This window comes from Necator americanus, chromosome III, assembly GCF_031761385.1.
Source record: "Necator americanus strain Aroian chromosome III, whole genome shotgun sequence".
Classification (NCBI taxonomy): domain Eukaryota; kingdom Metazoa; phylum Nematoda; class Chromadorea; order Rhabditida; family Ancylostomatidae; genus Necator; species Necator americanus.
In genome coordinates, this window is record NC_087373.1 from 3616156 (window position 1) to 3634671 (window position 18516).

The 18516-nt window shown below is 39.5% G+C and overlaps 4 protein-coding genes across 7 annotated transcripts; 2 read left to right on the forward strand and 2 right to left on the reverse strand.

The window, feature by feature from the left end:
• Positions 1-114: 114 nt before the first annotated feature.
• RB195_008505 (uncharacterized protein) lies at positions 115-1998 on the reverse strand (the record flags this gene model as incomplete). Its single annotated transcript, XM_064195043.1, has 2 exons — positions 115-213; positions 1867-1998. The coding sequence occupies 2 exons, from the start codon at positions 1996-1998 to the stop codon at positions 115-117; spliced, it is 231 nt and encodes a 76-aa protein (XP_064046188.1).
• A 507-nt stretch (positions 1999-2505) lies between these two features.
• RB195_008506 (uncharacterized protein) lies at positions 2506-3634 on the reverse strand (the record flags this gene model as incomplete). 2 transcript variants are annotated; one of them, XM_064195045.1, is made up of 5 exons in its annotated part: positions 2506-2625; positions 2703-2858; positions 2919-3014; positions 3506-3557; positions 3624-3634. In XM_064195045.1, the coding sequence occupies 5 exons, from the start codon at positions 3632-3634 to the stop codon at positions 2506-2508; spliced, it is 435 nt and encodes a 144-aa protein (XP_064046189.1). The 2 variants fall into 2 exon arrangements, with proteins under 2 accessions (XP_064046189.1, XP_064046190.1); XM_064195044.1 differs by having other exon boundaries at positions 3506-3634.
• Positions 3635-4342: 708 nt separating this feature from the next.
• Positions 4343-11764, forward strand: RB195_008507 (uncharacterized protein; the record flags this gene model as incomplete). Of its 2 annotated transcripts, XM_064195047.1 has the most annotated exons (12): positions 4343-4414; positions 5438-5502; positions 8240-8336; positions 8415-8603; positions 8707-8796; positions 8853-8992; positions 9975-10059; positions 10258-10448; positions 10999-11125; positions 11197-11331; positions 11407-11508; positions 11675-11764. In XM_064195047.1, the coding sequence occupies 12 exons, from the start codon at positions 4343-4345 to the stop codon at positions 11762-11764; spliced, it is 1383 nt and encodes a 460-aa protein (XP_064046191.1). The 2 variants fall into 2 exon arrangements, with proteins under 2 accessions (XP_064046191.1, XP_064046192.1); XM_064195046.1 differs by lacking the exons at positions 4343-4414; positions 5438-5502 and having other exon boundaries at positions 8241-8336.
• A 2069-nt stretch (positions 11765-13833) lies between these two features.
• On the forward strand, positions 13834-18456 carry RB195_008508 (uncharacterized protein; the record flags this gene model as incomplete). Of its 2 annotated transcripts, XM_064195048.1 has the most annotated exons (11): positions 13834-13994; positions 15064-15160; positions 15236-15424; positions 15531-15620; positions 15676-15815; positions 16840-16924; positions 17082-17272; positions 17682-17808; positions 17880-18014; positions 18090-18191; positions 18367-18456. In XM_064195048.1, 11 exons carry the CDS (start codon positions 13834-13836, stop codon positions 18454-18456), a joined length of 1407 nt encoding a protein of 468 aa, XP_064046193.1. The 2 variants fall into 2 exon arrangements, with proteins under 2 accessions (XP_064046193.1, XP_013298818.2); XM_013443364.2 differs by lacking the exon at positions 13834-13994 and having other exon boundaries at positions 15065-15160.
• Between the last annotated feature and the right edge of the window lie 60 nt (positions 18457-18516).

Below are 18516 nucleotides of genomic sequence, written 5' to 3' on the forward strand. Positions count from 1 at the left end.
GAGGAACTCGAATTTCAAATGCAGACGTGGCGTGGGTGAGCAGTGTAATTACGGGACGAATTACGGTGCATAATTCCAATAATTTGGGACCAATACAGTTAATAGGATTTCAATTTAGTGATCATCTCCACTGTCTTCCTCTTCTTCGTCCATATCATCAGCTCGAAGGCCACATGATCCATCGTTGATGTATCTCATTTCATCCTTGGCACGCTAAAACATGTAGTTTGAGTTCGACTCATTGAAAAAAGTAGTATGTCAAGAAAGTAGAAAGGGGTGGGAGGGTACAATTAGGATGCTCTCATTTCTGGAAGCTTTATCCTCCTTTTTACTCTTAGCAGCTTCACACTACATGTCATAGATCCTTCAAGACTAATGCTTAAAGGCATCACCCCACGAATCTGAGGTGGTGCAGATTTCAGGTGGAGTATTCGTGTACAGGATGGGAGACTACGGAGAGGGGGGTGATTCCGTCCATTTCTTGCTAGTTGCCGTACAAAACGGCCCGGAAGATGCGGCGCCGCACAAGACTGGCGCGCTCCAATCGAACCTCTTGTACAAAATGGTGCGCCAAAACGAATGAAGCCGTATCTTCCGGGCCGTTTTTTACGGCAATTAGCAAGAAATGGACGGAATCACCCCCCTCTCCGTAGTCTCCCATCCTGTATACGAATACTCCACCTGAAATCTGCACCTCCTCAGATTCGTGGGGTGATGCCTTTAACTTCCAGAACACCAACCCGAACACAGCTATTCACTTCCAGAAATAAAAGCGCGTTGAGCGCCTACACCTGATTACACTTTACCTAAGGGAAAAATATGATTGTCATTTTAGTTGCATGAAGTGCGTCCTTGCTTGACTCCGAGGTCAGACAGGGAAATTTTCGATGATTTCTGTAATTGGACTGAGGTTTTCGGTTCTTCTTGTCGCTAGTGTGCAGGAGTAAAATGTATTTGGGGGTGGGGAGAGGGCGGGGGCACTCAGTGGCGCCCTTGTTTCCCGACGCTCTAACTTACTTTTTTCTCTTAGTTACTTTAGTTTACATGTCATAGATCCTCTAAGACTAACGTTTAGGCCTTACGGCCGCGATTGATTTGATTATTTACTTCGAGAAATAAGGGCGCCACTGATCACCTCCCCCTTCCAAACTACATTTTACCCGTGTGCAGTAAAGAACACAGAACTCATATTCACATTTGTTTAGCATTAGAAAGCACGCGTTCAAAAGCACCTGACGTAATAACAGTGTAATTTTAAAGGTGAATTTTCTTACCCATAATTTCCAAGTCATATTCACACTCTCCCAGATTTTCGCGATGAAAACCATTCCAAATTGTTTCCAATTTGTATTTTGTATAGGTTGTTTTCCTCAGTGTAACTGATGTTCTCCAATTATTGACGATGTTTCATTTACATTTCCCTTTCATAATCTATTCTTCCTTTGTAGTGAAATCTTAAAAGTTGTTTAAATCTAGAACTGTGCATGTTTTGACTAAATGAGATAGAAAGTTGTCATTTCTCTCAGTAGGAACAGTCGGAATGAAATTATGTGAACTCAGCACAGATGACTTAATTGGATTGCATGCGCGCTGTTTCTCGTACGTTCTAGATTTGGGACACATTTAAAACTAGCACTAGTGGTGTTGAATCTACCGATAAATCGATGCAGTATGATTTTATTTCCGATTGTAGCGGAGAGGATCAAACTTCTAAGCATAGAAAAACCATGTCAAGAAATGAAATTTTCTTTCTGTATTCATTGAGATCTTGTAAAATTTGAATACTTAACTGTGTGTAGTATAGGTGGACTTAAATGTAGATTAAGCTTCGGATATCAAGTCGCTCGTAAAGGAATTCGAGCCGACCTGATTCATCCTCTTTTGATCAAGTGTGGCCAGCAGAGAGTGCTCCATTGAGGGGTAGACTTCATGTACCCACAGCGGATCGTCCCATTTTGTCGGAAGCGATGGTGCATGGAACGGATACATAAACGCCATTGATATCTGTACAATCAAGAAAATCCAAGGCAGTAGTTGAAAGGTCCACAGATACTCCAAACTTTTAAAAAGTGCTGCTTCTGTAGAGAATATTTCTTCTGTGGAGAGCATCAAAAGTATTTGGAATGATTGTAAAAGTGTAGTCTGTATTGCCTATTACAGTAAGGTCACCGTTGTAAGTGCTACTCTGACAAAAATTCGTAAACAAGAAGCCTATAACTGACAACATCTACGAGTTGAGGATTAGTTCTCGCTCCACACACTATCAAAGTAAATATGAAACTAACGAACAACGTTTAGCCAGGATGAGAGCTTAGAATTAATTTCTTTTATTACAATATAAAACTGGTACAACTTCATCGGCAATAAGTGAAGCGAAGCAATAAAAAATTGGATCACAATCGAAACAATTGTCAAAGTCTGACCGGGTTATACATACCTGTTAAAATAAGTGTAAACACGAGATATTCTTGGGAATATTGGTGCAAATTACAAAAAAGGAGTAGTTCATGCAGGAATGGCTGATAATGCGCCTCCGTAATCGGTAGGAGTTGCACCTTCCTTGATCAGTTTACCCACAATTGGGTACTTGTACTTGAAAGACGCTTCCCATTCGTTAGCGCTTTCCTACGAAAAAGTGTTAATATATATGTATATATATATATATATATAATTCTAGGAATTATGCAAAATGCTTATTTTACCTTTTGATCACTCGTCAAATCCTCGTGGTCATCCCATTCATCCCTCACATCTTTCACATCCATAGTGGCTAGAGGTCTGGTGGCATCCCTACCAGCTAATGCACCATATGGACCACCAGGTCCGTAAAATGTGCGTCCACGTGACACATCATAAATCTACAAGGCAATCAAGGAGAAATAAATTAATCTGCCATACAAAGATGACGAAATGCACACCGTTCCGTTAAGTGCAAACATTATGTGTTCATCTTGGACTCCGTCGTATTGTCGAAGTTCAGTGAGTGTCATGTCTTTTTTAGGAAGGGGAGGAACCTGAAATAAGTAACTACTTTTATGTTATTTACAACAACACATTGTACAATTAGAATGACTGAATAGAATCTAAGCTTCATCAGTGGAAGTTAGATGTTAATCCTTAGTTATAAATTAGAAATTTCCATTCTAAAAGAGCATCAGCTGCTTGTGAATAAACACAGAAGGAACAGTTAAAAAAAGTACTTTAAAAAGCCCTATTTCTGTGTATGAAGCTTCGAAACACAATCAAATAGATTCTCGAGTCTGCGAAACCTCGTTCGCAAAGCAAAATGAAATAATCATTCAGGCTCTCGCTACTCTCGGTGGCGATTTCCTTTTTAACAGGCATTGCTGATGAAATACTAACGACAATCACTACGGTAATGATGTTTGTGATCAATACTTATTAAAAATGGAACAGTTATCGTTAACGTGGGCTTCTGTCTACAACAGCGAAGGGATATAGTGACGTATAAAGTATTTCCCAATATCATGAGAATAAAACCTACAACATGAGGTTTTGGAGGCGTAACTTCAGGCTCTGCTTGTCTTCGAACCCATCTGAAGAAAAGAACGACCAGTAAGGCAACCAGCACCCAGTCAAGCGCTGTCACTTCAAAAACTGACGCGAAATCCATGAGTTCGGGTAAAGCTGGAAAAGCATTGTTTATTGGGGTCTCAAATAAATAAACTCCAGATGTTTACGAGGAAAAAAATGCCGACCAATTGGCCACTTGGTGCATAAAATCTATGGGCGTCAGATGAAACCACAGAAATAAGAAAAAGATGAAAAGAATCGTTCAAGTAAATTTTGTGAATCGTACGGAACTATAGAATAATAGTTCACAAAAACAAACATATCAGAGTAAAAAAAAGCTGTAAAGCAACTAATTGGAGCATAACAACTACTGTTCTAATTATTTAACACATAAAAGTGCCAAGGATGTGGGAGTTTCATAGGCACCCATCCCGTTCTTGTCCAACTACGTATTGTTCTTTAATAATTAGAGAAAATGAATAAAGTCTGTTGTTTTGGAGAAAATCACGACCCAGAATGCGAAGAAAGGATTTGTAGCAAACAAATGGAAAGTTTAATTTAAAAGTGGGATTTACTCAAACAGCGTGATAACAGAAACGCACAGAAGTGTGATACTATCGGCAACCAACAGCAAGTGCAGACAACATCGAAAAACAATGCAACACAGAACCTGATGTTATTGATTTATGTACCTAAAGAAGTGGCAAAAAAGGCGACAAAAGGCCTTGAGAGTGGTCGAAAAGAGCAAACTTAGGATCCACTGTCTGTGAGACAAACAGGAAGTTTCCAACTATGATTCTAAGAGACGATGCCAAGCGGCGAAACAGACGCAAAGTTCCTCTTTTACCACCAACCAGTTGATTTTAACATTCGACAGCAGGTGAGAATTATTTCAGCTATGGAGGCGAAATCTGCCCAAACAAAAGCGAAAAACAACCGAAGTTGTTGATTGTCAGCGGTGTCTGGCACCCGCGCAGTGAAGTTTAACTCAAAACATTTAAAAAAAAAACCCACAATACCAACCATATCGTTTGAAATTCTTATCTCATTCAACTGATTGCAGGAAGAAGGATGGAAATCAGGTAACTATTCAAATGTCACAGTTATATGAGTATTCTTGCATATATACACAGCCATTCACAGAATGCAGCTTAGCCAACAAAAAAGCAAATAATGAGTTCATTTTACATCACAACTCTAGTTTGTGAGTTTATAGATGTCTGGCTCAGAGTAACAAAATACTCTGCACCGAGGAAATCGAATCCACGTGTTATACAAGATGGCGAAGATGGTGAAGATAGACATGGCGAAGATTCCATTTACAGTACAAGGCAGATACAAACTTAAACCTTTCTTCTTCTCTTTATTTAGTTTTACATTTGGAAGCCATATTTCGTGAGATTGTTGCACGGTACTCGAATATGAAATAATGTAAATAGATCTTATGCATATGAATCTTCTCCCATGCCTCGTTCATGAATAATAGTGCGATGCGTTCATAATATTGCGATGCGCATTTGCAAATGGAACTGAGCTAATCCTGCGGATAATCAAAACAGAATGATTGTGATGCAGAAGTTCGTCTGATGAAAAGAAGAACATAAATACTTCTCTAGTACTTCTTGTAAGAGTCTATAATAGTCACTAAGGAGCTAAGATGAAGCAAAGTAAAAAATGTTGTGAGTTCTATGTACTGTTAACAAGAATGATGCGCTACACACTAGGCGAAGAAGAGAGCAAAACAAACGATGAAAAACTCCAAACAATCAGAAATGATGTTTGGAACTCTAAAAAGATCAAACTTACAACGTTGTCGCAATAAATATGGAACAACTTCCGAATCGAATTTTAAGAAATATTGTGTGCATCTACGGGCAAGAAGAAGGGTTCCGGGCAGTTTCAGCCGGCATTTGCTGGCTGCTCAATATGTATCATTCTTCGATTGGATAGGTGGGGAAGGATTCAAAGGTAATCCGTCTTATCTCGGATGGGATAAGGTGTAGTTGGGAAGGAGGAAGGGGCACTCACTCCTATTTCTGGAAGTAAGTAATTATATAAATCAGTCGGAGCGTTGGAACATAAGCGTTAGTCTTCGAGGATCTATGACATGTAAGTTAAAATTATCAAGAGAAATAAGGAAGTTAGAGCTCCTGCAAATAAAAGTGTGCCCCTCCCCCTTCCCCCAACTACACTTTCCATCTCGGATTTAATTCTTTAGGTGCTGAAGACATTGTCTGTTTCTCAGGAACATGGGTTATAGCTTTTTATTCAAATTCTGGCTCATGGAATACTGGATGTCGCATGCTTTAATGTCAATTTTTCAATTGCTCAGAATGAAGTCCTGTTCTTTTACGTCTTACTCTTCAAGGAGTTTCAGATCTGCCTTAAATAAAAGACTTCCCCTTGTTATTGTTGAGTCCCAGTTCACGCGTGTGTAACAGTTACGAAACACTTGTGATTAATCATTGTCGAATGCATCGTCAGCTCAGCGTCGTCAGCGCAGTGTTCCTTATATATGTTCCAGAACAGGTTGAAACTTATACACATCTCTTTTCCTTCATTTATCTCGCTAAGCTACCTTGAAGCTACCAGTCATCGTCGGGGAAATGTAGTTGGAGGGGGAGTGGCGCTCAACTGCACCCTTATTTCTGGAATGTCTATCTCCCTTTCTTCTCATAGAAACTTCAGCTTACATGTCATAGATCCTCGAAGACTAATGCTCAGGCCTCAGTTGCACGAATTAGTTATTTACTTTCAGAAATAAGAGCGCAGTTAAGTCCCCCCCCCCTCAGCTACATTTATCCCGTCATTTTCTGAGTGGTATTGTATATGTCAAGAAAAAAGTAGATTATAGTGTTCTACTGAAGATTACATTTTCGCATGAGTTGTAACTCGTTCGCACTCAAAACTTCCTTGCATTCTTGACTGCTCAGATCTGACGATACAGCTGTTTTCAATGTGGTGTGGCCATGAGCGTTTGATTTCCCCCAAAGTTCCGCAGATGAATATTTAAGAGTTCAAGACAATTTTGTTACTGACTACCTAATATGATCCGTGAAAAAAGCTTATTACACCCGGGATACCTTAAAATGTCAAACCAAGTGAGTATAGTTAAGGAGTATCTGGAACCATTCCACCGTCAAATTTTATGAAATTATCATATAAGTACGGTATCAATCGAACAAGTGCGATTTTTATGCTCCAGCTTCTATATTCCATTTCAATTTCGTATTTTCTTGCTTAACTAAGCTGGGTAACGGATCTAAGTGTTATACATGTTGTATTGCATTGTAAGTAAAAGTACTGCACTATATGTAGCTACCGAAAAGGGAGGAACCATGGATTATTAGTATTATTTGACCTCGGATTTATTCACCCTGTTCTCCCCGCATACCTTGGTCTACTCTCGTTATCAATAGCAGGTGGGAACTAGAAGCCCGATTCATTCTGTTAAGTCCTCTTTCAATACTTTTCTTTCTTATTGGAGGTACATTCTTCGCGCATCCGAGTTATTGATTGGAAGCTAGAATCTAGTGACTTCGCTGCTACACGCCTTTCGGTTCTGAAAATAATTAGAGCCGTAAACAGTTGCTCATTTCTTTCGGACATTTCTTTTAGATCACGTTCAGCGTGTTCATACAGTTCTAATATAAATGTAAAGTACAGTAACCTAATAGCTCTAGTATTCCTCAAGTTTTTAATCTCGTTCTTTGATTTTGACACAAGGTTTTCTGTTCGTGAACGAGGAATGACATCATGAAGTACAAATATAGGTGCAGCCAGCTGCAAAGGAGTTGTTCCGTTCACAGTCGAATGATTCATTGCATCTTTTTTTTTCAAAGATTAATTTCCTCGCCAATTTTTTTTTGTGGTGAGACTAAGGACGACATGTCTGGTCAACCAGTAACTTTTCGTATATGGTTTCACCTACTAATCAATATGCAGTGTTAGCACCTTCCATTTGATTGTTTTCCGAACGTCAGCGAGAGTGTCGACACTGCATGAATATTAAACAGAACGACACACTGTTGTTCGCATAGTACTCTTCATTCTCTTAGCATTTCAGGGAAGTCAAAACAAGTGTAACTATCGGCTGGTTCCATGTTAAAACTTCTACCACTTTCATTTGGTTTGTCTTAAAGCGAACTTTGAAATAAGTCAAAATAGTATGTAATGTTACGTGACTGCTCTATGGATAATCTTTATCCTTCCTAATCTGTCTCCATGTCAATAAGAATAGGAGAAAATGATTACTATGATGGAGTGTGGTGCCTAGATAACACACTAATGTTGAAATTGCATAGTCTTTTCATCTAGAGAGATTCCCTATTACAGCAGATTTGATCCTTCCGTGGTATTTTGTCGCTTCTGAACTGTTTCTGGATGCTCTGCACTTACGAGGGCATAACTCTGTTTGTTATGACATTATTTTCTTCCAGCCGCAAAGCATTTAGACAGTTTCACGCTAGATACGCACAGATCCACTTGGCTATGGCGTGAGACGCTTCAGTAGTTGCAATGTGGCTGTGATTCTGACGAAAACTATGCTAGGGACGGTATCATGGACAGTTTGCCTGTTCATGCATGAAAATCTGATTTTTTTCTTAAAATTCAGCCTTTGCGCCGTCGAAACTTCGGTCATCACCATAGTTACTGTCCAATTTCTTCTCGCTTTTTTTTGTTTCAGTACTTTTTGTCGTTTTAGTATGCGCAGTGCGTTCGAAAAAGCCTGGGCAATCCTAAGACTTCAATTCTATGTTATTTATTTAGCACTACAATGGATTTACCAGAAAACCACAGAGGTAAATTCGAATCTTTGTTCGTTTAGAGAAAGAAACAGAAATCCACTCAAATATTTTATTGTTATTTTCAATGTCCAGATTATTCGAGTACTCAACGGTACAGCAGAAATTCCTGATGGTAAAGTGAGGATGCTCTCGATTATGTGGAGGCATAAACTTGACCCGGATGAAATCGAGAAAAGGCAGGATTTCGTACTTGGTGGTGGACATTTTGAAAGCGTTGAGCTGCTTAATAATTCACACTGGGCGATGTACACTATCGAAAAGGTTCGCATTTCTTGAATTATTTTTTTAGGAAGAACATTCAACAGTATTCCTGTTTTTTTTAACCGAAATACAGATGAATACATATTTCATATACGCGTTTCAGGATTATGTCTTGTTTGTGCTGCTCCCTGAACCTATCTACAGTTACAACATCAGTGAATATCCGTTCATATTCGTACCAATGTTTGAAAGAGTAAGTTTTGTTATACGTCTCACATCTTTTTAAGAAGTGCATTAATTTTTTTACAGGCTTTGGCTGTGGCAGAGATAAAGCGCAGTGAATTCTTGAAGTTTGCTGATAAACTTGCTGCTCAACCTCAGCCAAAAACCGTACTATACACCAATACAGCTCGATGCGGTAGTACTTTACTGGGAAAAATGTTGCACAGGTCAGTACGTGAATCTGGCTAAACCTACCTATTTTCCACAGTATTTCTATGGGACCATGAGTTTTGAAATAGTAACAAAACGTCACCTTGCTGCAGTGTTAAGAACATGTTTGTGTATTTCTTTGATTTATCTGGGGGAAGGTTTATCACCTAAATATGACGTGAGTACGTATCCGTGTGTAGAAATGCAGTGGCGACACCGTGTAGCTGGGTTAAAACGAGCTGAAATTTGGTGTGCAGTTGGTAAGTGATACGGTTAAGCAGGCGATTGCGAGCGACTCGAACTGCAGAGATATGAATGGTGCTCGCGATGGTCAGTCGACCATCAGTTTCGCTGCGCCGCCTAGGGTCCAGCTACATAGGCTGCCGGCAGAGTTCAAAGCGGCACTGTCTGCAGCTTGGTGGTTATTGAATGCCCAACTGCTCAACTAGTCTCATGAGTTTTGGGAGAACGTTTCGTCCTCTCGGAGTGGGGCTTATTTGTTGAAGACGACTCCAAACCGTCCTCCTTGCACCTCCCAGTCATTTGAGTCCAGGCTTTTGGCTGGACCGACGTGCGGGATACAATATTGTCTTGAGTCAGTCCTAGCACAGCAGAAACAGGGAGTCCGTCCCCTGAATCCACTCGTGTCTCAGGGCAGTGACAATGTCACTTTTGGTTAGCCCTCTATCCGCCACTGTGGGACGCGCCACGTAGCTCGCGATTAACCATCTGAGATCCCTCTTAGAGGGAAATCTGTTAATATGTAGATGCTAGATACTACATACTAAGGTTGATCTCAATGTAGTTAAAATAATGTATAGACTTGAACAAGCCATGTATTGTTGCTGCGGTTGCGATTCGGGAACACGATAGTAACAAATGTGGGAAATGCTAATTGCAGTATATAGTCCACAACAATAGAACTCTCCATACTCTCAAAATTTGGCTAAACTAACTCTTTCGATCAACAAATTTCCTCCTAATAAATCAAAATTTCAGACCAGGCGTCTCTGTGTGTTACGGTGAGTTTCCGGCGTTGACGGTTCTTGCTGTTGCACTAGGAGAAGGATTTATGAACGAAAATGTGAGTTTCTAGATTTATATATATAGTTAAATGTCACCGAACGAGTCATATGAGAAACAGTCTTAGATGTCTAGATGTTTCAAATCTTTGTTCTCAGGACGAAAAATAGCAGTTGCGTTTCCATAGTATTTTTGATTCATTACTGTGCTAGCAGTCAACCTACTGCTGTTTGGACTTTTCTTAAAACTATCGCTTCAGGAAGTACGTGAACTACTGCATGCGACCATCACATGTCTAAGAGCTCACCTTCCTACTGGCGTTCTTTGCATCTTGAAAACTCAGTGCTTCGAAGCAAGGCTTGTACCACTGTGTGAAGGGGTGCCAAATCTCAAGCACATCTTCATGTTTCGGAAAAAAGCACTTCTGTCGGTGGAGAAAGCAGCGCGACGGTGAGAGTTACTTACTCAATTGAAGACCTGGTACTAATTTGTGACGAATTAAAATTGAAATCTGCATTTAGCGAATGTTTTGTCGAGTAATAACGATATGAACCTTAGTACAGTTGCGTAAAGGGCTGTGATAGAAGAGCGGTTGAGCTAGCTGGTGGGATCGAGGTGAGACTATCGGGAAATGCAGCAGTGAGTGGTGGTCTCAAGGATCCGCACTCGCTGTCCAACTCGATTCTAATGTACGCTACGCTCCGGCGTTTCGAACGCAGCCGCTTGCTTACGCAACTGCGCAGAGTTTCATGTCGTTTTGAAGCAAGTATATCGAGGCGATTGGAAGCGACGGTAGTTTATGTTCAGTCAGCTAAAATTGAGTTATTAGGTGTATGGGATGATTTTAAAAAATCGTTAGTTTTATATTGGGTGTCTGATTGTGTCACCTACATGGTATCATTTTTATAATCTACTCTCTACTGTCTCATGTCTACTACTGAGTAACTGCTCCATTCCATTCATTGTGAATGCAAGTTATCTAAATTTCTCAATTTTGCAGCCAAGAATTCCTTTACCTTCCACTGTTAGAGCTATACAACTATTCTCCGTTCCTTTCACAGTGTATCGGTAGTGCCATTGCTGCCGATGGAAGATGGATTCGACTACTTCATCCCCACAACATGAGAGTATGTTATTTTCACATATTGTTATCCCCGAGATAAAATTCTGCATTGAAGAACCGAATATGTGGTTCCAGGCTTTGGCAGCGATCATATTAGCTTCACCAATGTCAGACTATTTGAAAAACAAGGATATGTATTGTCATCCCATTGTGTGGTTCCATGAAGTCATCAATGACACAGAGAGGGTTTTGACTTCTTTGTTCAACGAGGTTGTTCTTGATGGATTTTTAATCTTTAGTAACCGTTACAGATCAGTGTGTGCGTACGGATTATGTGTCTTCTAGATCGGAATCCCCCTTTCATGCATACCTGAAGCTGTAGAGTGCAAGAAAACTGATTCACAAGAAGGATCGTTCCTTTCATCGCAGAAACTGACACATATTAAGGTAAGTAGTTCTGACGTTCGTCTTTTTTTTTTTGCAACGCACAACATTTAACATTCCCAATCGTGGATCACTTTCCAGACGGAACGATTATTTGTTTGCTTTAATAAGGGATAATATAGATATTTGAATAGAGAAGTGTGTTTTACTATTTTGTTGAGCGTTTTAGTTCGCTCCTATATCCAGCAGTGAACGAACGATGCTTGAGGACTATGCAAAGAAAATGAATGTACCAGCGGATGTTTTTGAAGTAGACTGAGTCGCTGGACCATAATCTTTAAACTTCTACATTTTGCATAAGTTATCTATGTGCAAGCACCCGAAGCATTCATATATTCTTACAGTTTTTATTGGTCTCGAGGTTACGATGTGTTATGTTATTGATCAGACTTGTCAGCATGTTTTATTCAAGAACTCATTTTGTTATATGTTGTATAAAGTGTAGAAGATACCAAAATGTTGAAAATTCATGTTGGAAGAAGTGCTCATTCTTTTCCAGTTTATCTGGCTAGGAATAAAGAAAACTGTTAGTGATATGGTCAGAAAATGTGGTCTTTGCTCAGGAGAATTTAAAATTCTTAAAATCTGGAACATTTGGCATTACGTTAAATTTTTCATAATCATAAAATTTCTCCAACAAATGTGAATATCGGTCAGCACTTTTCGTTAAAATACCTCATTTATTTCCTTGTAGTTATGTAGGAATCAGGGACAAATCAGGCGCCATCAATATTATGAGAATACGAGAAGCGCTGTTTATGTTTCAGTCCATCTTCTGTTTGCTTTTTACGTGAAAGATTAGTAGAAATTACTTCTGCTCACTTCATGAGAGACCATTGAGAGGATGTTCTGAAAGAAAAAAAGCTTTCTGTGCCGAAGTAGTTAGCGTTTGTGGATATGTCTTGGGTCAGAATGCTAACAAGGATAGCATAAAACTCCTTAGTGAAGTGACCGAAGATTTTAGCGATTTTGCAAATTTAGTCTACCAGAAAAGAGAAGAGTTGAGCGGCCAAGATGCAGGCAAATATTGCCGTCGTTTTTGTAGGCGCATGGTTGACCCTACCTTGGGCTAGCCCTCTGATACTCCATGAGTGAACACCTCACATAAGAAGCAGTGACATAAAGGGAAGTGCTGTGAAGGTGTAAAAATACGTGCTGTACGTCTGAGATTACCCTCACCGACCTCAACATCGGCTCCACTCCATCGCCTCAACCCCTTCTCCCTAATACTTTTACCGTCATATTTTGTGAAACTATTGTACAAAACCCAAATATGTAGCGATCTCAATAGATCTTTAGTAAATGAATATTATTCCAATATATATATAATATTATTCCTTCAGTACTCCTCTGTAAGAGTCTATAATTCACCAAGAAACTAAGATAAAGCGAAGGTAAAAGTGCCGTGAATCCTACGTGTGCGTAGCAAGACAAGTAATGGAGGCGCCACATACATAAGACCAAAAAGAGAAAGAGGAATAAACGAAAAGAGCACAGACAATCATAAATCGACTTTAGAACCCGAAAATGAACAAACTTACAGTCTCGTATCAGTAAATGGGACAAACATTCTGGACTGAATTTTAAGAGATATTGTGTGCATCCACGGGCAAGATGGATCGCTCCTGGCAGTTTCAGCCGAAATTTACTTGGTCCTCAACATGTGTAATTCCTCGGTTGGATTGGTGGAGAGATACAAAGGTAATGAGTCTTGTTGTATTGTCCCGGATATGATTCTCTAGATGGTGAAGGCACTCCTTATTCCTTGTTGAGGCGTTAATTTGTAATTAAATTTCTTGGTCTAGTTTGGATGGAATTCTGAATGTCGCGAATATTCAGCATTCAAGTTCAGATCAGCTCAAGATGGAGTCCTGTTCTTTTACGTTGTTCCCTTCGAGGAGTCATTAGTAAAAGGGATTCCTTTGTAATTGTTGGGTACCAGTTCACACAACACTTACGAACAGTTGGGTGTAACAGTTACGAAGCAATTGTGATTAATCGCTGCCGAATGCATCGTCAGCTCAGTGTCATCAGCGTAACATCCTTTATATATGTTTTAGGACAACTTATAACTTCCAAATAACTTTTTTTTTATTTATCTCGCTAAGCTGTTGTGATGTTGATGTTGTGCTAACATGGTCAGATGCCGATTCTTTCCAATTTCAGTTGGTCTAATAAATATAGTCACTTAAAATGAAATAAAATAAATATAGTCCTCTGTCATCTTCTGGAAAGTATTGTGCATGTTATGTAAGAGGTGAATCATATTGTTATATTAGAAATCCCATCACATATGTCCATCCTGTGAGTCGAATTTGGAACTCAAACATGAAACACAAACGGAATCATGGATTATTTGAATTATTTGAGGTATACGGTCGTGTATACAAGTTTGATTGCTATTACCGTTTTGCCAAACGCCATAACCTGAAAGGTCAACTGCCTGAAGGAAGCATGAAATTTTTGGCAACAACCAGCACTCTTTTGGGGTATGATTTATTCAGTCTGTCCTTCGAAATGTTTCGTTTGGGACCTCTGTCCATTACATATCTCGCTCTGTTGTTCTTTTCAATCACAGGTAGATTCTAAAAGACCGATTCGTTCTATTGTTGTTAACAATTCTTTTCTTCTTAGTGCTGCAGAGCTATTAACTGAAAACTACAATTTGGTGACTTCACATGTTAATTCGTTGACACCTGGCCGTTTCCATGACCATTAGCTATTTTCAGATCACCTGTAGCGTATTCATACAATTTTACCGTAGATATGTGCTTAGTTTTGCATCATTTTTTTTTGTTTTTCCTTATCTTATTTCCATTTAGATGCCGGGTTTTTCGTTCATGAACGTGAAATGACATCATGAAACAGAAATATTGGTGTAGACAGCTGCAAATGAGTTGTTCCGTGCAATTTCAAATGATTAATTGCACATTTTTTAAAATTAATTTCCTCGCTAGTTTTTTTTTTGTGGCGGGACTAAGGAGGACATGTCTGGTCAACCAGTAACTTTTCGTATATGATTTCACCTACTAATCAATATGCAGTGTCAGCACCTTCCATATGATTGTTTTCCAAACGCCAGCGATAGTGTCGGCATTGCATGGATATTAGACAGAACCGCATACTGTTGTTCGCATAGTACTCTTTGTTCTCTTCTTAGTATTCCAGGGTGGTCAAAAGAAATTTCTGCTGTTATATTTTTTCTTTTGTTTTGTCTCAGAATTTGTATTGTTTTTGTTGTATTTCGTGAATGTTGTCTTTGCCTTCGTTTTCTTTTTTTTTCACTGACCCCGCAGCACTTAGACGATTGCGTACAGACCCGACTTGGCCGTAGCGTTGAGCGCTGCAACGAAGCACATTGGTCGTAATGCGGCTGTCAGTCAGGCAAACAATAAGGTCCCATGCTTGTGATTGCTTTGTATTGTGGACCGTTAGCCTGGTCATGTATGAATATTTTGAGAATTTAAAAAGTCTCTTATTTAGTCACTGAATGTTCTGGCAGCACCGCGATTACGCACAATTTCGTTTCCTTCGTCTCAGTACTTTCTCTCTTTTCAGTATGCGCAGTGGGTTTGGAAAAGCCTGGGCAATCCTACGACTTCTACTCTATGTTATTTATTTAACACTACAATGGATTTATCAGAAAACCACAGAGGTAAATTCGAATCTTGGTTCGGAAAAAAGAAATAGGATTTCAGTCAAATCTTTTATTGTTATTTTTAATGTTCAGGTTGTTCGAGTAATCAACGGTACAGCAGAAATTCCTGATGGTAAAGTGAGGATGTTCCCCATTATCTGGAGGCATAAACTTGATCCAAATGAAACGGAAAAGAGGCAGGATTTCGTACTCGCTGCTGGACATTTTGAAAGCGTTGAGCTGCTTAATAATTCACACTGGGCGATGTACTCTATCGAAAGGGTTCGCGGTTGTTAAATCACTTCACACTCACTTTTCTCAGCGAGAACCTTCAACAGGTACTCCTGCTTTCACCAAAATACAGATCAATAAATATAGAGCGTTTCAGGATTATATCCTGTTTGTGCTGCTCCCTGAACCTATCTACAGTTACAACATCAGTGAATATCCGTTCATATTCGTACCAATGTTTGAAAGAGTAAGCTTTGTTATAGCTTTCACATCTTTTTAGGGAGAACATTAACTTTTTACAGGCTTTGGCTGTGGCAGAGATGAAGCGCAGAGAATTCTTGAAGTTTGCTGATAAACTTGAAGCTCAACCTCAGCCGAAAACCGTATTATACACTAATACAACTCGATGTGGTAGTACGTTGCTGGGAAAAATGCTGCACAGGTCATTATGCAAATCTGATGAAACTTACCTATTTTTCACAATATTTCTTACATCGCGCAGCAAGTTTTAGACAAGTAACAAAATATTACCCTATGTTACCTTATTTACATGTCCCTGGATTGTAGAGGTGGCGACGTGTTATACTTGGGTCAGCGTAAACGGACCTAAAGACCGGTGCAGTTGTGTATTCCAGTGCGCTTGAAACGGCCAGGTAGAACTATTGATCCCGATCGAGTTGGTGCCTTAGCTAACTGCACCCATTTCTGAAGTAAGAATGGAGTTAGCGATGGTTCCACCTCGATCGTAGTTTCAGGTCGTTTTGACCTAACTATATATGGAAAGTATGAAGAGAGAATGTGTAGAGAATACGGTTTTGTTAATGATTGGTAAGAAGGGCAGCGTCAGAAATCGAACCCTTCCCCTCTCGCACGAAATAGCAAAGATATCCCTCGTCTACCGCTTGGGCATTTGTTCTCCTGTGCCCAGTACACGAGAGATCACACATTTCCTGTTTCGTAGCGTGGATAGGCCTACATTCTCCGTTTTATTTTCTATCAAAACTCCCCCGACTTAATTTCTGCGCACAGATAATTTGTTTTTTTTTTTAATATAGAATGCTCGTATGGTGAAGTTCTCAATACCCATCTATAACGTATACTAATTGGAATCGACGCCCATTCGGAAATACAGAATGTTTGTTTCGTTCGAGGATCTATATAGGCGACTATGAACAGAGAATTTGCTTACTTTGTAGGTGCCTTTTTATCAACATCTTCCCTCGAAATCGCAATACCTTTTTTGAATTGTGCAAAATTATACCATATACACTAAAGGTGGTCGCAATATAGATTAAGCACGGTGTAAGTATGAGTGAACAAAGTACAGCGACTTAGAGCAGGAAAAGGTAGATGGGAAATGGCTATTGCAGTGTTCAACCAAAGCAGCACAACTCTTCATAAACGCAAAGTTTGGCCCAACCATTCCTTCCTATCAACAAAAGAGTTTTAAATAAATCAAGTTTCAGACCAGGCATTTCTGTGTGTTATGGTGAGTTTCCGGCGTTGACAATTCTTGCCATTGCACTCGGAGAAGGATTCATGAGTGAAGCTGTGAGTTCCTAGATTTATGCGTAGTGAGATCTCATAGATTGAGCCATATTAGGAACTGTGTTAGATGTGTAGATGTTTGCTTAGATCCTTGCTCTCAATAGGAAGTGTCAGCGCTAGTAATCAGTCTACAACTGCTCTCCCAAAAGTATCGCTTCAGGAAGTACGTGAATTACTGCATGCCACCATCACATGTCTAAGAGCTCACCTTCCTTCTGGGGTTCTTTGCATCCTGAAAACTCAATGCTTCGAAGCAAGACTTGTACCATTGTGTGAAGGGATACCGAATCTCAAGCACATCTTCATGTTTCGGAAGAAAGCACTTCTCTCAGTAGAGAAGGCGACTGGCCGGTGAGGCTCATTATTTTTTTCGAAGATCCAGTGCTGATTTAGGCAGCCAAATGATGGATACTTCTTAGGTATTGATGTGGTTGCTTAATTGATTTTATTTCTTTATATTGCGATCATTCATTTCTATTGATGCCAAGCGAAACCTATACTAAAGGATATTACCACTCTATCAGATATTTCGGTGCATTCTTGTACATATAAGAGCTGTCTACACATTGCACTAATTTGCCACTGATTGTAATTGACATCTACATTAAGCGAGCGCCTATGTAGGTGATTGAAGGCTACGGTAGTTTGTGCTCAGGCATCTAAAGTTGTATTACTATCTCTTTTACCTGTTTATTTAATGTTTGTTAGAACCGAAAGTTTTTTAAAATACCCTTGTGACCTAAAGTTCTCGATGTTTTAGCGAAAAATTCCTTTACCCTCTGCTGTTAGAGCTCTATAAGTTCTCTCCGTTTCTCTCACAATGTATCGGTAGTGCCATTGCTGTTGATGGAAGATGGGTTCGACTACTTCATCCCCCCAATATGAGAGTATGTTCCTTGCACATATTGTTATCCCCAGGATAAAATTCTATATTGAAGAACCGAATATATCGTTCCAGGCTTGGGCAGCGATTATGCTAGCCTCACCAATGTCAGACTATTTGAAAAACAAGGATATGTATTGTCATCCCATTGTGTGGTTCCATGAAGTCATCAATGACACAGAGAGGGTTTTGACTTCTTTGTTCAACGAGGTTGTTCTTGATGGATTTTTAATCTTTAGTAACCGTTACAGATCAGTGTGTGCTTACGGATTATGTGTCTTCTAGATCGGAATCCCCCTTTCATGCATACCTGAAGCTGTAGAGTGCAAGAAAACTGATTCACAAGAAGGATCGTTCCTTTCATCGCAGAAACTGACACATATTAAGGTAAGCAGTACCGATTTTCGCCTCTTTTCTAGAAGACACAACAATGAACGTTTGCTTTGCGATCGCGGATAAGTTCCCGAGCGGAACGACCCCTTCGCTTTAATAAAAAAAACAACAATAAAAAATAAAATAATAAAGATGCGTTTTTTTTCTATTATTTTACTTAGCATTTTAGTTAGCTCCGATAACAAGCAGTGAACGGGCGATGTTTGAGGACTATGCAAAGAAAATGAATGTGCCTGCGGATGTTTTTGAAGTAGACTGAGTCAGTGAACCCCAATCTTTAAATTTCTGCAATTCACAACAAAATTTCTTGAATGTGATG